The sequence below is a fragment of the Eptatretus burgeri genome, chromosome 12 (assembly GCF_056783735.1).
Source record: "Eptatretus burgeri isolate ZD-2024b chromosome 12, Ebu_testis_v1, whole genome shotgun sequence".
In the NCBI taxonomy this organism is placed as follows: domain Eukaryota; kingdom Metazoa; phylum Chordata; class Myxini; order Myxiniformes; family Myxinidae; genus Eptatretus; species Eptatretus burgeri.
This window is the reverse complement of record NC_140972.1, coordinates 100705271-100720918: the sequence shown is the minus strand read 5'-3', so window position 1 is coordinate 100720918 and position 15648 is coordinate 100705271. Positions and strand designations below refer to the sequence as shown.

At 48.8% G+C, this 15648-nt stretch overlaps 1 protein-coding gene across 2 annotated transcripts in view; it reads right to left on the bottom strand.

The window, feature by feature from the left end:
- SRP72 (signal recognition particle 72) overlaps window positions 1-15648 on the bottom strand; it is a 146918-nt gene that overhangs the window by 20379 nt on the left and 110891 nt on the right. For both annotated transcript variants that reach the window (XM_085849092.1, XM_085849093.1), the window contains exons 16-17: window positions 10394-10537; window positions 8754-8785 (exon numbers count right to left, since the gene is read on the bottom strand). In XM_085849092.1, coding sequence (XP_085705218.1) covers window positions 8754-8785; window positions 10394-10537 — 176 coding nt within the window. The remainder of the gene's footprint in view (window positions 1-8753; window positions 8786-10393; window positions 10538-15648) is intronic.

Sequence of the window (15648 nt, the reverse complement as noted above, 5' to 3'; positions counted from 1 at the left end):
CCTCTCTCTCTCTCCCTCTCTCCCTCCGTCCTCTCTCTCTCTCCCCCTCTCCCTCCGTCCTCTCTCTCTCTCCCTCCCTCCGTCCTCTCTCTCTCCCCTCCCTCCGTCCTCTCTCTCTCCCCTCCCTCCGTCCTCTCTCTCTCCCCTCCCTCCGTCCTCTCTCTCCCCCCCCCCCCCCCCCTCTCTCTCTCCCCTCCCTCCGTCCTCTCTCTCTCCCCTCCCTCCGTCCTCTCTCTCTCCCCTCCCCCCGTCCTCTCCCTCTCCCCTCCCTCCGTCCTCTCTCTCTCCCCTCCCTCCGTCCTCTCTCTCTCCCCTCCCTCCGTCCTCTCTCTCTCCCCTCCCCCCGTCCTCTCTCTCTCCCCTCCCTCCGTCCTCTCTCTCGCCCCTCCCCGCGTCCTCTCTCTCTCCCCTCCCTCCGTCCTCTCTCTCTCCCCTCCCTCCGTCCTCTCTCTCTCCCCTCCCTCCGTCCTCTCTCTCTCCCCTCCCTCCGTCCTCTCTCTCTCCCCTCCCTCCGTCCACTCTCTCTCTCCCTCCCTCCGTCCTCTCTCTCTCCCCTCCCTCCGTCTCTCTCTCTCTCTCCCCTCCCTCCGTCCTCTCTCTCTCTCCCTCCCTCCGTCTCTCTCTCTCTCCCCTCCCTCCGTCCTCTCTCTCTCCCCTCCTTCCGTCCTCTCTCTCTCCCCTCCCTCCGTCCTCTCTCTCTCCCCTCCCTCCGTCCTCTCTCTCTCCCCTCCCTCCGTCCTCTCTCTCTCCCCTCCCTCCGTCCTCTCTCTCTCCCCTCCCTCCGTCCTCTCTCTCTCCCCTCCCTCCGTCCTCTCTCTCTCCCCTCCCTCCGTCCTCTCTCTCTCCCCTCCCTCCGTCCTCTCTCTCTCTCCCCTCCCTCCGTCCTCTCTCTCTCCCCTCCCTCCGTCCTCTCTCTCTCTCCCTCCCTCCGTCCTCTCTCTCTCTCTCCCTCCCTCCGTCCTCTCTCTCTCTCCCCTCCCTCCGTCCTCTCTCTCTCTCCCTCCCTCCGTCCTCTCTCTCTCTCCCTCCCTCCGTCCTCTCTCTCTCTCCCCTCCCTCCGTCCTCTCTCTCTCTCCCCTCCCTCCGTCCTCTCTCTCTCTCCCCTCCCTCCGTCCTCTCTCTCTCTCCCCTCCCTCCGTCCTCTCTCTCTCTCCCCTCCCTCCGTCCTCTCTCTCTCCCCTCCCTCCGTCCTCTCTCTCTCTCCCCTCCCTCCGTCCTCTCTCTCTCTCCCCTCCCTCCGTCCTCTCTCTCTCTCCCTCCCTCCGTCCTCTCTCTCTCTCCCCTCCCTCCGTCCTCTCTCTCTCCCCTCCCTCCGTCCTCTCTCTCTCCCCTCCCTCCGTCCTCTCTCTCTCCCCTCCCTCCGTCCTCTCTCTCTCCCCTCCCTCCGTCCTCTCTCTCTCCCCTCCCTCCGTCCTCTCTCTCTCCCCTCCCTCCGTCCTCTCTCTCTCCCCTCCCTCCTTCCCCTCTCTCTCCCCTCCCTCCGTCCTCTCTCTCTCCCCTCCCTCCGTCCTCTCTCTCTCCCCTCCCTCCGTCCTCTCTCTCTCCCCTCCCTCCGTCCTCTCTCTCTCCCCTCCCTCCGTCCTCTCTCTCTCCCCTCCCTCCGTCCTCTCTCTCCCCTCCCTCCGTCCTCTCTCTCTCCCCTCCCTCCGTCCTCTCTCTCTCCCCTCCCTCCGTCCTCTCTCTCTCCCCTCCCTCCGTCCTCTCTCTCTCCCCTCCCTCCGTCCTCTCTCTCTCCCCTCCCTCCGTCCTCTCTCTCTCCCCTCCCTCCGTCCTCTCTCTCCCCTCCCTCCGTCCTCTCTCTCTCCCCTCCCTCCGTCCTCTCTCTCTCTCCCTCCCTCCGTCCTCTCTCTCTCTCCCCTCCCTCCGTCCTCTCTCTCTCTCCCCTCCCTCCGTCCTCTCTCTCTCTCCCCTCCCTCCGTCCTCTCTCTCTCTCCCCTACCTCCGTCCTCTCTCTCTCTCCCTCCCTCCGTCCTCTCTCTCTCTCCCCTCCCTCCGTCCTCTCTCTCTCTCCCCTCCCTCCGTCCTCTCTCTCTCTCCCCTCCCTCCGTCCTCTCTCTCTCTCCCCTCCCTCCGTCCTCTCTCTCTCTCCCCTCCCTCCGTCCTCTCTCTCTCCCCTCCCTCCGTCCTCTCTCTCTCCCCTCCCTCCGTCCTCTCTCTCTCCCCTCCCTCCGTCCTCTCTCTCTCTCCCCTCCCTCCGTCCTCTCTCTCTCCCTCCCTCCGTCCTCTCTCTCTCCCCTCCCTCCGTCCTCTCTCTCTCCCCTCCCTCCGTCCTCTCTCTCTCCCCTCCCTCCGTCCTCTCTCTCTCCCCTCCCTCCGTCCTCTCTCTCTCCCCTCCCTCCGTCCTCTCTCTCTCCCCTCCCTCCGTCCTCTCTCTCCCCTCCCTCCGTCCTCTCTCTCTCCCTCCCTCCGTCCTCTCTCTCTCCCCTCCCTCCGTCCTCTCTCTCTCCCCTCCCTCCGTCCTCTCTCTCTCCCCTCCCTCCGTCCCCTCTCTCTCCCCTCCCTCCGTCCCCTCTCTCTCCCCTCCCTCCGTCCCCTCTCTCTCCCCTCCCTCCGTCCCCTCTCTCTCCCCTCCCTCCGTCCCCTCTCTCTCCCCTCCCTCCGTCCCCTCTCTCTCCCCTCCCTCCGTCCCCTCTCTCTCCCCTCCCTACCTCCGTGCTCTCTCTCCCCTCCCTCCGTACTCTCTCACCCCTCCCTCCGTCCTCTCTCTCTCCCCTCCCTCCGTCCTCTCTCTCTCCCCTCCCTCCGTCCTCTCTCTCTCCCCTCCCTCCGTCCTCTCTCTCTCTCTCCCCTCCCTCCGTCCTCTCTCTCTCTCTCCCTCCCTCCGTCCTCTCTCTCTCTCTCCCCTCCCTCCGTCCTCTCTCTCTCTCTCCCTCCCTCCGTCCTCTCTCTCCCCTCCCTCCGTCCTCTCTCTCTCCCCTCCCTCCGTCCTCTCTCTCTCTCCCCTCCCTCCGTCCTCTCTCTCTCCCCTCCCTCCGTCCTCTCTCTCTCCCCTCCCTCCGTCCTCTCTCTCTCCCCTCCCTCCGTCCTCTCTCTCCCCTCCCTCCCTCCGTCTTCTCTCTCCCCTCCCTCCGTCCTCTCTCTCCCCTCCCTCCCTCCATCCTCTCTCTCCCCTCCCTACCTCCGTCCTCTCTCTCCCCTCCCTCCGTCCTCTCTTTCCCCTCCCTCCCTCCATCCTCTCTCTCCCCTCCCTCCCTCCATCCTCTCTCTCCCCTGCCTCTGTCCTCCCTCTCCCCTCCCTCCATCCTCTCTCTCCCCTCCCTCCGTCCCCTCTCTCCCCTTCCGTCTTCTCGCACCCCCCCCTTTCTTATCCACGTGAGGCGATGGGTTGTATTTGCCAGTAACTTAAATGGAAGAACTACAGTTGGTTCAATTTTAAGAAATCACCCCTATGGTGGCCATCTTGTATTTCAAAATGGCCACGGTTTTATGTTTTGTATATCTTTGCACCTGGACCACAGAAAATGATGATTTTTTTTTCTGCAAATCTTCTTCTTCTTCTTCCTTCGGCTGCTCCCGTTAAGGGTCGCCACAGCGGATCATCCGTATGATCCGCATAGTGATTTGGCAAATGTTTTATGCCGGATGCCCTTCCTGACGCAACCCTGGTCGCCTCTTACGACACAGGGATATGGTACACCTATTTTAACCGGGGTATACACCGGCCCAGTATACTGGTACTCATTTCGCCGACCTCGGAAGGATGACAGGCTGAGTCAACCCCCTGGTGTTTTAATTAAGTGGCCCAACGGGGCTTGAACTCAGGACCTTTTGGATCCCAAGCCGCTGCCCTAACCACTGCGCCAACACCAGGCTTATTCCCCTCCCTCCCTCCTCTCTCCTCTCTCCTCTGCCAGACTCTCCGTACTCTCTCACCCCTCCCTCTGGATTAAACAATATCCTGTCAATTTTTTTTTTTCTGCAAATACGACATAAAAAAGGTAATCGTACGTGTTTGTGGTTTGTAATATCTCTATTTCTGGTAGGTTAGCCCCACAATAAGCGATTAATACACATCAACGCGGCGTTTTTCCGAGGAGGAAAAACCCCTTGGGGAGAGGGTATATTATTTAGTATTATTTATAACATTGTTTTGCAATAATATTGTTGTGGTTGACGAAATTCACAAACCACCATTCAGGTCCCTTAGGTGAGATATCTCTGTAAGTATATGTGTAGTTAGGCCCAAACCCGTTGTCTAGAGGGAATAAATGTCATTCAGTCGGGCTGCGACTCTTCAGGATAGCCGTTTTTCTTTTACTATCTTTATTTTGGACCAGCCGCCATTACTACCACCACCAACCACGTCTCAACAGCCATCACAACAACCACCAACCACAACACCGCTTCACAACAACCACCAACTACAACGCCGCTTCACAACAACAACCACCAACCACAACGCCGCTTCACAACAACCACCAACCACAACGCCACTTCACAACAACCACAAACCACAACGCTGCTTCACAACAACAACCACCAACCACAACGCCGCTTCACAACAACAGCCACGACCTTTACCGTCACAACTCGCCACCATCGCGCCCCCACCATTCTCGCGCCACTCGTGGGCACCGATACTGGACTCGTGTAGGGCGCGCACCGAGCAGCGTGTTCAGAAACATCACAGACTTTCCGAGAAAAACGGATCAAAAACGACTCACGCCCACTTCTGTTCCGTCCTATCGGCGAGCTGGGGCGATTTGGCCCCGCCTCCAGGGCGTTGGAGTGAGGACGCTATATGCAAATTCATGGATCAAAAAGCATTCACGCCCACTTTTCCTCGGTCCAATGGGGAGCCAGTTAGAGGTGAAGGGTCGGAGGCAAAGGGTCAAGGGTGAAAGAGCGAAGCCACGTGGCTTATATAAACGGCTGCGTTCGTCAGTTGGCAGTTATGAGTTCGGAGGGGAGAAATCAAGAGTGAAGAGTTGGGACGAGCCAAGAGAGGAGACGGAGAGGGCGATTAGACGGAGCTGTGGAGAGGTGGCGGCGGCGAAGGCGGACGAGGGGGTGCTCGCGTCGGTGCCGGGAGCTGCAGAGGGAGAGGCCAGCAACGCGACCGAGGTCAAGGAGGAGACGCTCGTCGCGGGACCCGAGACAGGGTGATATCCGCCATCCCCCGAGCATCAACAACCCCCTCCTGTTTCCCCCCGCGCTGAGATAGTGCGACAAGGGGGCCCCTTTCCCACCCCCTACCAGACACTGTCCGCGAGGCCCGCGGAGTTGAGGCGCCACCGCCACTTTGCGTCTCATCATCAGACGGGTAGGCCCGACACGGTCTCGGCCCCAGGCCCGCCTACCCCCCTCATCCTTGAGGGTGGTTCTTTTCTTTTGCTTTGGGAATATGTGTTGTCAGCGCCGTCTGTGAAGTAAAATTGTATAAGTGTTGCCGTGTGCTCGGTAGTCGGATAGCTCTGCATTGTGTTTCTCTTTTATATTTGCTTTTTGTGTAATATTGTGTTTCTTCTCCTTTTACATGTGCTTTTGGTGTAATTGTATATGTGTGCTTCCCGTTCATCGCGAAATAAATGTGAGTTATGTTGAACTGATTTCCCACTTCGCTTCGTCTTTTCTTTCATTGAATCTCCATCTTGCTTCACGTAAAGGGTTGGTCGTGGGCTAAAACGCCCGATAATTAATCGAACCGTCGAGGCCGACGAATAACACCGCTCGGTTATCCCGATAGTACGGAACGGGTCGCTTAAAGTGGCCCGTGTCCGAAGTCGACCTGCGGCGAGGTGCGATCGCCCGGTCTACCCTCCGTGTGGGTACTTAGGTAGGTCGAATTTGGCGAGCAACCCTATCCCACGCGGGGGCCGATTGGCACGATCGTGGTGAGACCGAAAGGTCCACCCGTGACTGGTTCCCGGCGTTAGTCCGAGAGGGTCACGACTGGATTGTCCGTCCGGTGGGCGACGTGCCGCGATTCGAGTTACGTGGCCGTTCGCACGCCGGCGGGCGCGAATACCACAACAATATTAATGTCATCATTTTTGTTGTTACTACCTCCACCCACCGAAGGTGGACGGAGGTTATGTTTTCACCACTGTCTATCTGTGTGTTTGTTTGTTTGTTTGTGTGCAAGATATCGGAAAAGGTTGTGGATAGATTCGGATGAAATTTGGTGGAGAGGTTGGGTGTGTGATAAGGAAGAAATGATGAGATTTTGGTGAAGATCCGGATCTGGATCCGGATAGTAGCATTCTTAGAGTGATTTTTCTCAATTGAGAGCTAGGGCCAAAAATGATATATAGCATGATATCTCAAAAATGTATTGGACGGATTTGGACAAAACATTGTGGACAGGTTGGGTGTGTGACATGGACAAATTAATTAGATTTTGGTGAAGATCCGAATCCGGATCCGATAATATTTAAAGTGATTCTTCACCATTTAGAGATGGCGCCAAAAACGACATATAGAATGTCATTTCAAAAATGTATTGGTCCCGATATGTTCCACTGGATCAGGCATTGCGTGGCGGAGCTAAGCACTCCACCGAGTGCCCTTCTCGTTACTTTCGTTATTATAAGCAGCCTTAGAAGAATGCTATGAATATACATGAATATGTTATTCATTCATATTCAGGAAATTCACGCTATGTTAACATGAATATACACCTTAACACAGATTTTTCCCAAAGCGGAAAAAACACTTGGGGAAGGGGGGGGGATTAAGTCGCCACAACCTCCATCGTGTGACCCTTAGTCATCCTGTCAAAGTTTGGTTGAGATTAGATAAGTGACGACTGAATGTATCACGGTGAAAAAACAAGTCGGACACCAAATTGCTTGTTTTAGTAAGATAACGGGTATGGTTGGCAAGTCAGTAGACATTTATTTATTGTGATGGTGTTGTCATATTTACACGTGGTTGTGGGTTTTTTTATATTAAAGGTATTCAAAAGAAATGATGAAGTTTTGAATCCTGCTTTACTATTCCATAATGGCATCTTTTGATGAGCCTACAATAAAAAAGACAGTGCACAAGTTATGAACCATGTTTGTTTTGTCAAGAATCAACTCCAGAGCCCCTTGTAAGCCATGTCGATTTTAAAAGTGCATCCTGTGAAACATTTCTGAGTCGCTTACATAAAAGAGCAGACGTTGCGAACATAAATTTTGTGTTTTTGAAAGAGAAAAAGGCTTCATGGCACAGTAAATGTGACAAGTTAGTGACAAATCATGGTCACATCAAACGTGATGGAAAAAAAACAAAAACTATCACAGATCTTGTGCTGCAAAGAACATTTCAAACCTGAAAAATTGCAAGAGAGGTCGACCAAATTGTTATGAGGACCAAGTTGAAAAATCATCAGTAACCTCACTCACAAGATCTCAATGTGGCACATATTTCAGACAAATTATTTATTTTCCAAAAAGAAAATGATCAGCCCCTCCATACTTGCTGTGGTAAAGCCAGGGGTAGCAAAACCAGAGATTGTCCATAACAGAAGAAACATTATCTGGAAAGTACAGCTAGGTGATGTGATTAACTTCTGCTGATTTGCTTGCAAAGGATGTGTGCACTATGACATCTTGGAAGGACTGGAGAGCACAGTGGACTTGATGAAGCCTGAAGCGAGGATCTGCACAGCACTGTAACAGTCAATGAGAAACTGAATGGGAATCACCAGAACCACGCTGTGACAAGCTCATGAGATCACAATCGAAGTGTTCTTTGATATCCGGTTTACAGAATTCCTGAAAGAAAAGCCTGCAGTTTCTGAAGCATTGTTTGACAGCATGGATGGATTGTCAGAAGAATGTAATTAAGAGGAAGGTATTCAAGAAGCCCATCAATATCTTCAAGTGGTAATTGAACAATTGAACTTGGAAAAACAGTTTTTGTTTGATGAGAGTCGCAGCAAATTCCCAATGTGTCAATGGCCATGGATGTAGATGAAGCAAGTGATGGCACAATTTAACTTCGCATGTTCACTCAAGTAGCCCAATCTGTTCCTGCACTTTGCATTCCTAGAAAATTTGTCGAAATACTTTCAGCTGCAACAGGCTAGATTATGCCCAAAACATCATATAACATAATGCAAGAGTTTGCAACACCAACAACACAGATCCAATCACCTGGAACAGACTACTGGCAGGTGATTTTGTTCTGATGAAGAATGACATCCCATTCACAGACACTGGGGTTGATCAAGGACAAGAGTTTCTGAACATAGTTCTAAAAGGTGATGGTAGTTTAAAAGGAATCACCAACAAGTCTGCAAATCTCCTGAAATCCTGTCTTTGTGCCCCAGAATTGACAAGACTACCCAAGAAGACAGAGGAGATGACTGGCATGTCAACAACCTGATTGTCAAAAGTCAAGGAGCCCTCGAAACAAGACTTTGAGAACAAGAAAACTTCACAACTTCGTCCATGAATCATGATCCCTTATTGAAACGGAGGTGGATACTTAGAGACCTGGGAGGACTCTGTTCTATCTTCTGAAACTTACATATGGAGATAACCAAAGAGATGAACGTGCGCATGCACGTACACATGTCTGCATTGTTAGCATTTAGCCACTTTTCTAATATATATTTTTGAAAAGTCTGCTTGACCTCATGTATACCCCTTTGATGGTGTTGTTTTCTTATTTCCCTTTGTTCTTTGATCATTCAGACATGCCCATATTGAAATGCAGCATAGGTTGAAAAAGTCCAATGGTGACAAATTCTCACATCTACGTTTATAAACCATACCTCACATGGCAATACATATAAAATATTACAGTTGACGTGGAGTTACCTTTTTTCTTCTTCTTCTGTTTTTTTTTCTTTCTGCAAAAGTTTAAGTGCATTAGAGAGGAGCCACACATCAGTCTCCAACAGAATACACAAATCACAATTATTTAGTTAGCCAAAAATCTTGTCAACATTGCCTTAAACAATCTACTCACAAGAAAGAGAGAAATCAGAGATTGCAGACCCATGCAAGGACTTGTTTGTGTGTTGTTTGTGTGGTGTATTTTGTGTGGTGTTTGTGTACTGGTGTGTTACGTAATTAATAAGAGACAAAACTAGAATTGCCACGTTATAACTGCTGGCAGCGATGACCGGGTACCAAGACGTCCCGCTTTGATTGGACACCTAACCCTGATCCATGATATTTATTATTATTCAATTTAATTCAGAATGGGATTAAAATAAATTAAATTCAAATCAAATGGAAGACCAAATATGTTCAGTCAGTCCTGCTTTGGAGTCATTAGAAGGAACCCAAGTAAGCAAAAAACAAAGATGGAGTCATCAGGAGGAATCTGGATAGGATCCACATTTCAGCTGCTACTCGTCTACCCTCAAACCCACCTAGAGACAGGCAAGTGAGTCATATTTAAAAAATAAAAAAATAAAAAGGTTTTTGAAGATAAATAATTTCTTTTTAGATTTTTGTTCAAACCAATATGGCTGAAAGACCAATCAATTATTCACTTGGGGAACATGTGTGTGAAGTTTCCTCTTGATCTGTCCAGCTGTTCTGGAGAGGTGGATTTTTAAAGGTTGGAGAGTAAATCAAATATGGCTGCCCACCATGTGACCTATGACATCACAGGTGAGAACAGTCATAGTTGTAAAAGTTTCACCTCGATCTGTTCAGCCATTTCAGAGGTTTAAAAAAAAAAAAATTTAATGACTGCAGACTGACAACATCAATCTTTTGTGTCGACAAATTTATCTCAAGATGACCCTCAAGCATTTTTCTACTGCTCAGATGTAGCATTCTACGTATGTAATCCATCCATCGGGACCATACTCAGCAGTCTCCTTGGCTATTGGGCACAATCCTGGACGGGTCACCACTCCGACACAGGATAGCAGCAAGCTGGCACTCATTTTGCCGACCTCGGAAGGATGACGGGCAGAGTCAACCCCACCTGGTATTAATTCAACAGCCGAGCGGGATTTGAACTCAGGATCCTAGAATCACAAACCCACCACTCGAACCATTAAGCCAACACCAGGCACACGTACAGTACGTAATGACGATGTCATTACAAAGGCACCGATGACGTGATAAAAAAACAACAACAAAAAAACATTCCCTATGAGGAGTGCTCGCCATGTGCCAAGTTTAAATTTTTTACAGAGATCCAAAGTTTTTCCTTTGTTCCAACACGGCTACCATACCACATGATGTATGATGTCATAATTATCATTAAACATTCCACATGAGTAGTTGCTCCTATTGTGAAAATTTTGTGTCAATCCGACAAGCAGTTTCAGAGAAAAACCTTACTCATGTTCTGTGCGGACAAACAAACAAACAAACAAACAAACACAGACAGACAGACAAACAGACCCAAATGTGATGCCCTCTCCTCGAATGAGGGTAAAAATTCAGGACATTTTTGAAGGAATGTCTATGTGACATTAGAGTATTTTAGTTACCCCAGCTCGGCCTGTGGCTGCAACTGGTTTTCCGTTGGCTTAACATTCCGCTTGCGCATGTGAGTCACACCGTAAGAGTTCTCCAGTTGATCCACATCCACCTTGAGAGAGATGCAGTCTGTTTCTGGCAAATACTTGCTCAATCTGTAGCACAAAATAGCTCAGGAAACGTTCAAAGAAAATCAAAAACATTTCTTTCCCCTTTCAGAAATGTACCACAACACCCCGAAAGTGGAAATGTTAGCTGTTTCCACGGCCTCTGTGTGGTTATTGTCAGGTCTGAATGTCAGGTACATCTATTGATTGGCCACATATTGTCCATGCTTAAACATTTAACTCATTTAACCATTCAGTAATTGCATTAACCAGGTGTCTGGATTAAAACCATTGGCCTGGTTGCTTCAAATTGTGTTTCCAAGCCTTTGCCCTTGTTTTACAATTTGCTGTACGATGTGTTAAAATGAAATATCAACAAGCCAGCCATGGCCTTGCCAGAGCGCTTCTGCAGGCTATTGTTTATTCCAGTGTGGAGTGGCAACAACTCTTGTCGAACTACAAAGGGGTTTTGGTTCTGTTTATGAACATGTGCCTATACTGTTATGGCTAATTCTCCCCGAGGGCCGCAGGGAGGGGGGGGGAAGCCCACTTGCATCTATGTTTCTTTCTTTGCTTGCTTTTCTCCGCCGAGGAATAGGTTTTATATATGAAACTTTTGGAGTGTAACCTTTAATGTGGTACAGGGTCTGACTGCTGTGGTTGATCTCTGTGCCACCTCCGCTTGCAAATGCTGTGCAACTTCAATAAACCGTATATTCGGGAATCCTCAGTTGACTCCCCTCAATTCTTGGCCAGGATTGGTGAGGGTCATCATCACAGTTATCATCACCACAAAGTGATACTGTTTGTTCGAGTTTGAATGGGGGTGGGCCGGGGGGGGTACGGGACGGTGGTGGAGGAGGAGGGATGAAGTGTGCCGTATCAACGTAAAAAGAAATAAAGAACAGAAGTCGTTGAAACTCCGATCAAAATAATATATTGTTGCGGACCCAGGGTCGGGGGTGAAGACCACGAGGGCGAGCATGCAGTGGGGGGGGGAGGGGGGGTACCTCGAGTTCCCATCAGACTCTCCGGAATCGCAGGCATCGCACAAAAAAAACTTCATGACACGGTGGGTCGCTAATCGACCGTGAACGCCAATCACTCGACCACGTGACTTAGGGTCCTCTGTCTGATACCGTTTACCAAAAGGTCACGTGATCTAATGACCAGGGGACACACCTTCGGTACGTACTTGCTCAAACTGGATCACCTTACCAGATCAGATGCAGCCAAGCGGGACTGCCAAGCATGCCAAGCGAGGAAACAGATCATTGGGGAATAATGTCCCGGCTCGACTAGAGTGTGAACCATGCTAGACCAATGGAGGAAAAGACAAAAACGAGCTGGGAACATTTCTATCCATCCATCCATTGGGACCATACTCTGTGCAGAGGATTGGTGCTGCCGAAGCAGTCTCCTTGGCTATTGGGCACAATCCTGAATGGTTTGCCACTCCAACACAGGATACCAGCAAGATGGCACTCATTTTTGCCGACCTCAGAATGATGACAGGCAGAGTCAACCCTAACTGGTATTAATTAAACAGCTGAGTGGGATACCAAGCCCACCACCCAACCGTTAAGCCAACACCAGGCATAACATTTCTATACAAGCATTTATTTACAATGGTGAGGAAAAGTATGTGGCAGAGTGAATTGAGTTTATTTTTATGTACAGCAGGGGACAGCAAGGAATTTGTGGGGTATGGCAAAAGACAAGCAATCTTACAAAAGCAGACACAGAGCAGACTTATCCCGTTATAACTTCCACAATTTTAACTTAAACAAGTCTGAGGACGACGATGGTTCACGAGCGGTATTTGACGATGTAGATTGTTTCAGAAGTCAAGGATGAGACAATGTGATAATGTTTGACCAAGTTATAAAAATGATCAACATGATGTGGTACGAGTGACAGGTTATTAGCTGAAAAATGTCGAAAACCCGGTTTCGTTCAACAACTATAAAAATTTGACCTTTGCATAACCTTTAAAGGTCACAAAACAATGTTGTGGACATTAAAATAAGGAAACAGGATACGTGTTATAGCTTAATGGAGTTAGTTCGTCGAAGAAAGTCGAAAACCAGGTTTGATTCCCACAACTTTGAAAATTTGACCTTTGTGAACTTTAAAGGTCAAAGGTCAAGGATTATGACCTTTGGTGCAAAACTTCCTCAGGAACATTCCAGGAACAATATAACGTCATATAGGCGATATGGCATTTCGCACTCCTCGGATTATCCATACTTTGATGAAATCAGCGTAAAAACAAACTTGAAGGGGGTGCCACAGGCAAGGTGTTCGAGATAGAGAAAAATGGTTTCAAGACTTTAGGTGAGGAATGACCTCAAGATTATGCATAAAAAATATTATCATCCTCGCTCTCGAAGTTTGGGCGGTCGTCTGATTTTTATGTCAAAATTCAAAATTTTCTAAGTTCATGGCCTTGTGACCTTGACCTTGTGACCTTGACCTTGGGACAAAAATAAAAAAAAAATCGAGCTCTGTGGGGCTATGGAGGTGCCATTGGGCTAACCAAATACCGAAACCCCTGCCAGATTCAACAAACCCCTCGGAGAAGATGGATTTTTATGTCAAAATCGCAATTTTCTAAGTCCGTGACCTTGTGACCTTGACCTTGCGACGAAAATGAAAAAAATCGAGCTCCGTGGGGCTATGCAGGTGCCATTGGGCTAACCAAATACCGAAAACCCCTACCAGATTCGACAAACCCCCTCGGAGAAGATGCAAATTGAAATCGGCTACTCCCTAAAAACACAATTCGCAATTTTCTAAGTTCGTGACCTTGTGGCCTTGACCTTGGGACAAAGGCCCCCTCTCATGAGCCAAAATGCACACCCGGGCCCCGTACCAAACTCCCGGATCGCCCTTCTTGCGACCCCTCCCCACTGCCCCGGTCTTGCCGTGGCTTGGCGACTGGATGAGGGTCGTATTAACTCCACGTGCTCACCGGGGATGTCCCCGGCAAAATGCGGTCGAGCTATTCACGTGTGTTGCTTGGCCCAGCATCGCGCGGCGCCGAGGACAGCCCAAGTCGTGCAGTACTCCTCTATATAGAGTGGCGAATTGTAGCGATGCAGTAGTATGAGGAAGTGTGGGAATATTTTTCCCGTGTACGGGAGGCGTTTGTGGTAGAAGTGGTGAGGTTTGGTAGCGAGGTGCGAAGCAAGGTGAGATGCCGGTTGGAAATTGGCACGCAGATTTGAATGAAATAATGGCGCGCGATACCCGTGTGCGGGTTGTGTTGTGTGTAGTGGAGGGAGTGTGGTGGTTCCGAGCCACGGGAGGCATCGTGGTGTGCTTATTATCAATCGCATATTGAAAGGTGTGTTTGCTTGCTTGCTTGCTTGTTTTGTACCATCGTTAAAGGAAAGGGTTGGAGTAGAAATCAGAATATGAGATAGAGCTAGTTAACAGACCTAACTATGAGACCCACACAACGCACTTCGTCCCGTTAACCCACGAGACATGAGGGGAGGTCTAACTGCATGAAGACTCACAAAATAACTGCCTGGGGAACACTGTATGTTGGCTGCCATTGCTTTAGAAGCATGCAATTTTGTCGAACTGCAACAATATATTTGTTGTCTTAAAGAAACGACATAGAAAGGGGCAGAGTACCAGGCTTATTGACTACAACATGGAAAGACATAATTTTTTCTCGTGTTAAGGTCAAAAAGGATTTTTTTAAAGACTGTATTGTTATTTTAAATATTATTAAGACTTGTGAAAGAGCTAGTACATTGAACAGATCAGGATATAATAGACAAAAACAGGACACAAACAAGTGGTGCCAGGCACAACAAATCCCACCCATTTAAGGCATAAAGTTATTTTGGGGATCAAATTTAAATCTGATACATCCTAAACCTGAATGTTGATTATAAGGAATAGAATAAGGAATATTTTAGTGTTAGTTTGAAGTCAATTAAACCATTTTTGACGAAGTTATGACCGTAAAATGATTTTGACCTTTCAAGGCCACGCTGACCTTGACCTTTGACCCAAAAGTTAATGGGGTCGTCCGAGGTTCATTACCCACCTGTGAATACAATTTGACAGTGTTTGAGCCAGTCGTTTTCCCGTAAAGTTGTATTTTCGTAACCATGTTTTAGATTTAATGGAAATTTGTAATTTTAACCGATGACCATGACCCCCAAAACTTCGGACCCTACCGAACTTCACAAATATGCATTTTCACTATAGGAATGGGTAGGATTATAAGTGACAAATAGAATAAGGTTCACTATAAGCTTTGTTTGAAGTAAATCAGATCATTTTTGACGAAGTTATGAGCGAAAAACGATTTTGATCTTTTTGTGACCTTGACCTTGACCTTTGATCCAATTGGACCCAAAAGTTAATGGGGTCGTCTAAGGTTCATTGCCCACCTGTGGATTAAATTTGATAGTGCTTGCTAAAGCCGTTTTTCCGTAAAGTTGCTAACAGAGACAGACAAACAAACAGACAAACAAGCAGTCATTGACTGGTACTTATGAAATCGTCAACTTGACCTCTGACCTTGTCTAATAAAAGCTGTCTCAAGAGAAGGTAGCGACGCAAACCAGAAGTTTCTACGATGATTCTGTACCAAACCATCAAAAATCGAATGTTTGACCTCACTGTGACCTTGACCTTTGACCGATTTTGAACAAAATCTAATCAGCGCTAGCCATCACCCTCCTGAATCACGTGGTGTAATTTGACATTGGTAGCTTCTTCTGTTCCCGAGTTATAACTTTTTTGGGATGTTTGACCTCACTGTGACCTTGACCTTTGACTGATTTTGACCAAAATCTAATCAGCGCTAGCCATCACCCTCCTTAATCACGTAGTGTAATTTGACATCGGTAGCTTCTTCCGTTCTCGAGTTATTGTGGCTACAAACAAACAAACAAACAGAGGACGGAAGTGATCAATATACTTACGAAATCTTTAGATTTCGTAAGTAACAAACCGGACGATTACAATATCCCGCTCCCTCCCTCCGGGGGGCGGGATAAAAATGGACCAGTCCCCATGCATGCAAAAGGATCAGCAGGGAAAGGGGGAGGGGCCAAGAGTAGAGTTGAAGGCCAAGATAGAGAAGGACTTGGACAAACAATGGGTGGGAAGGAATGTGGGGGGCTGGCGAG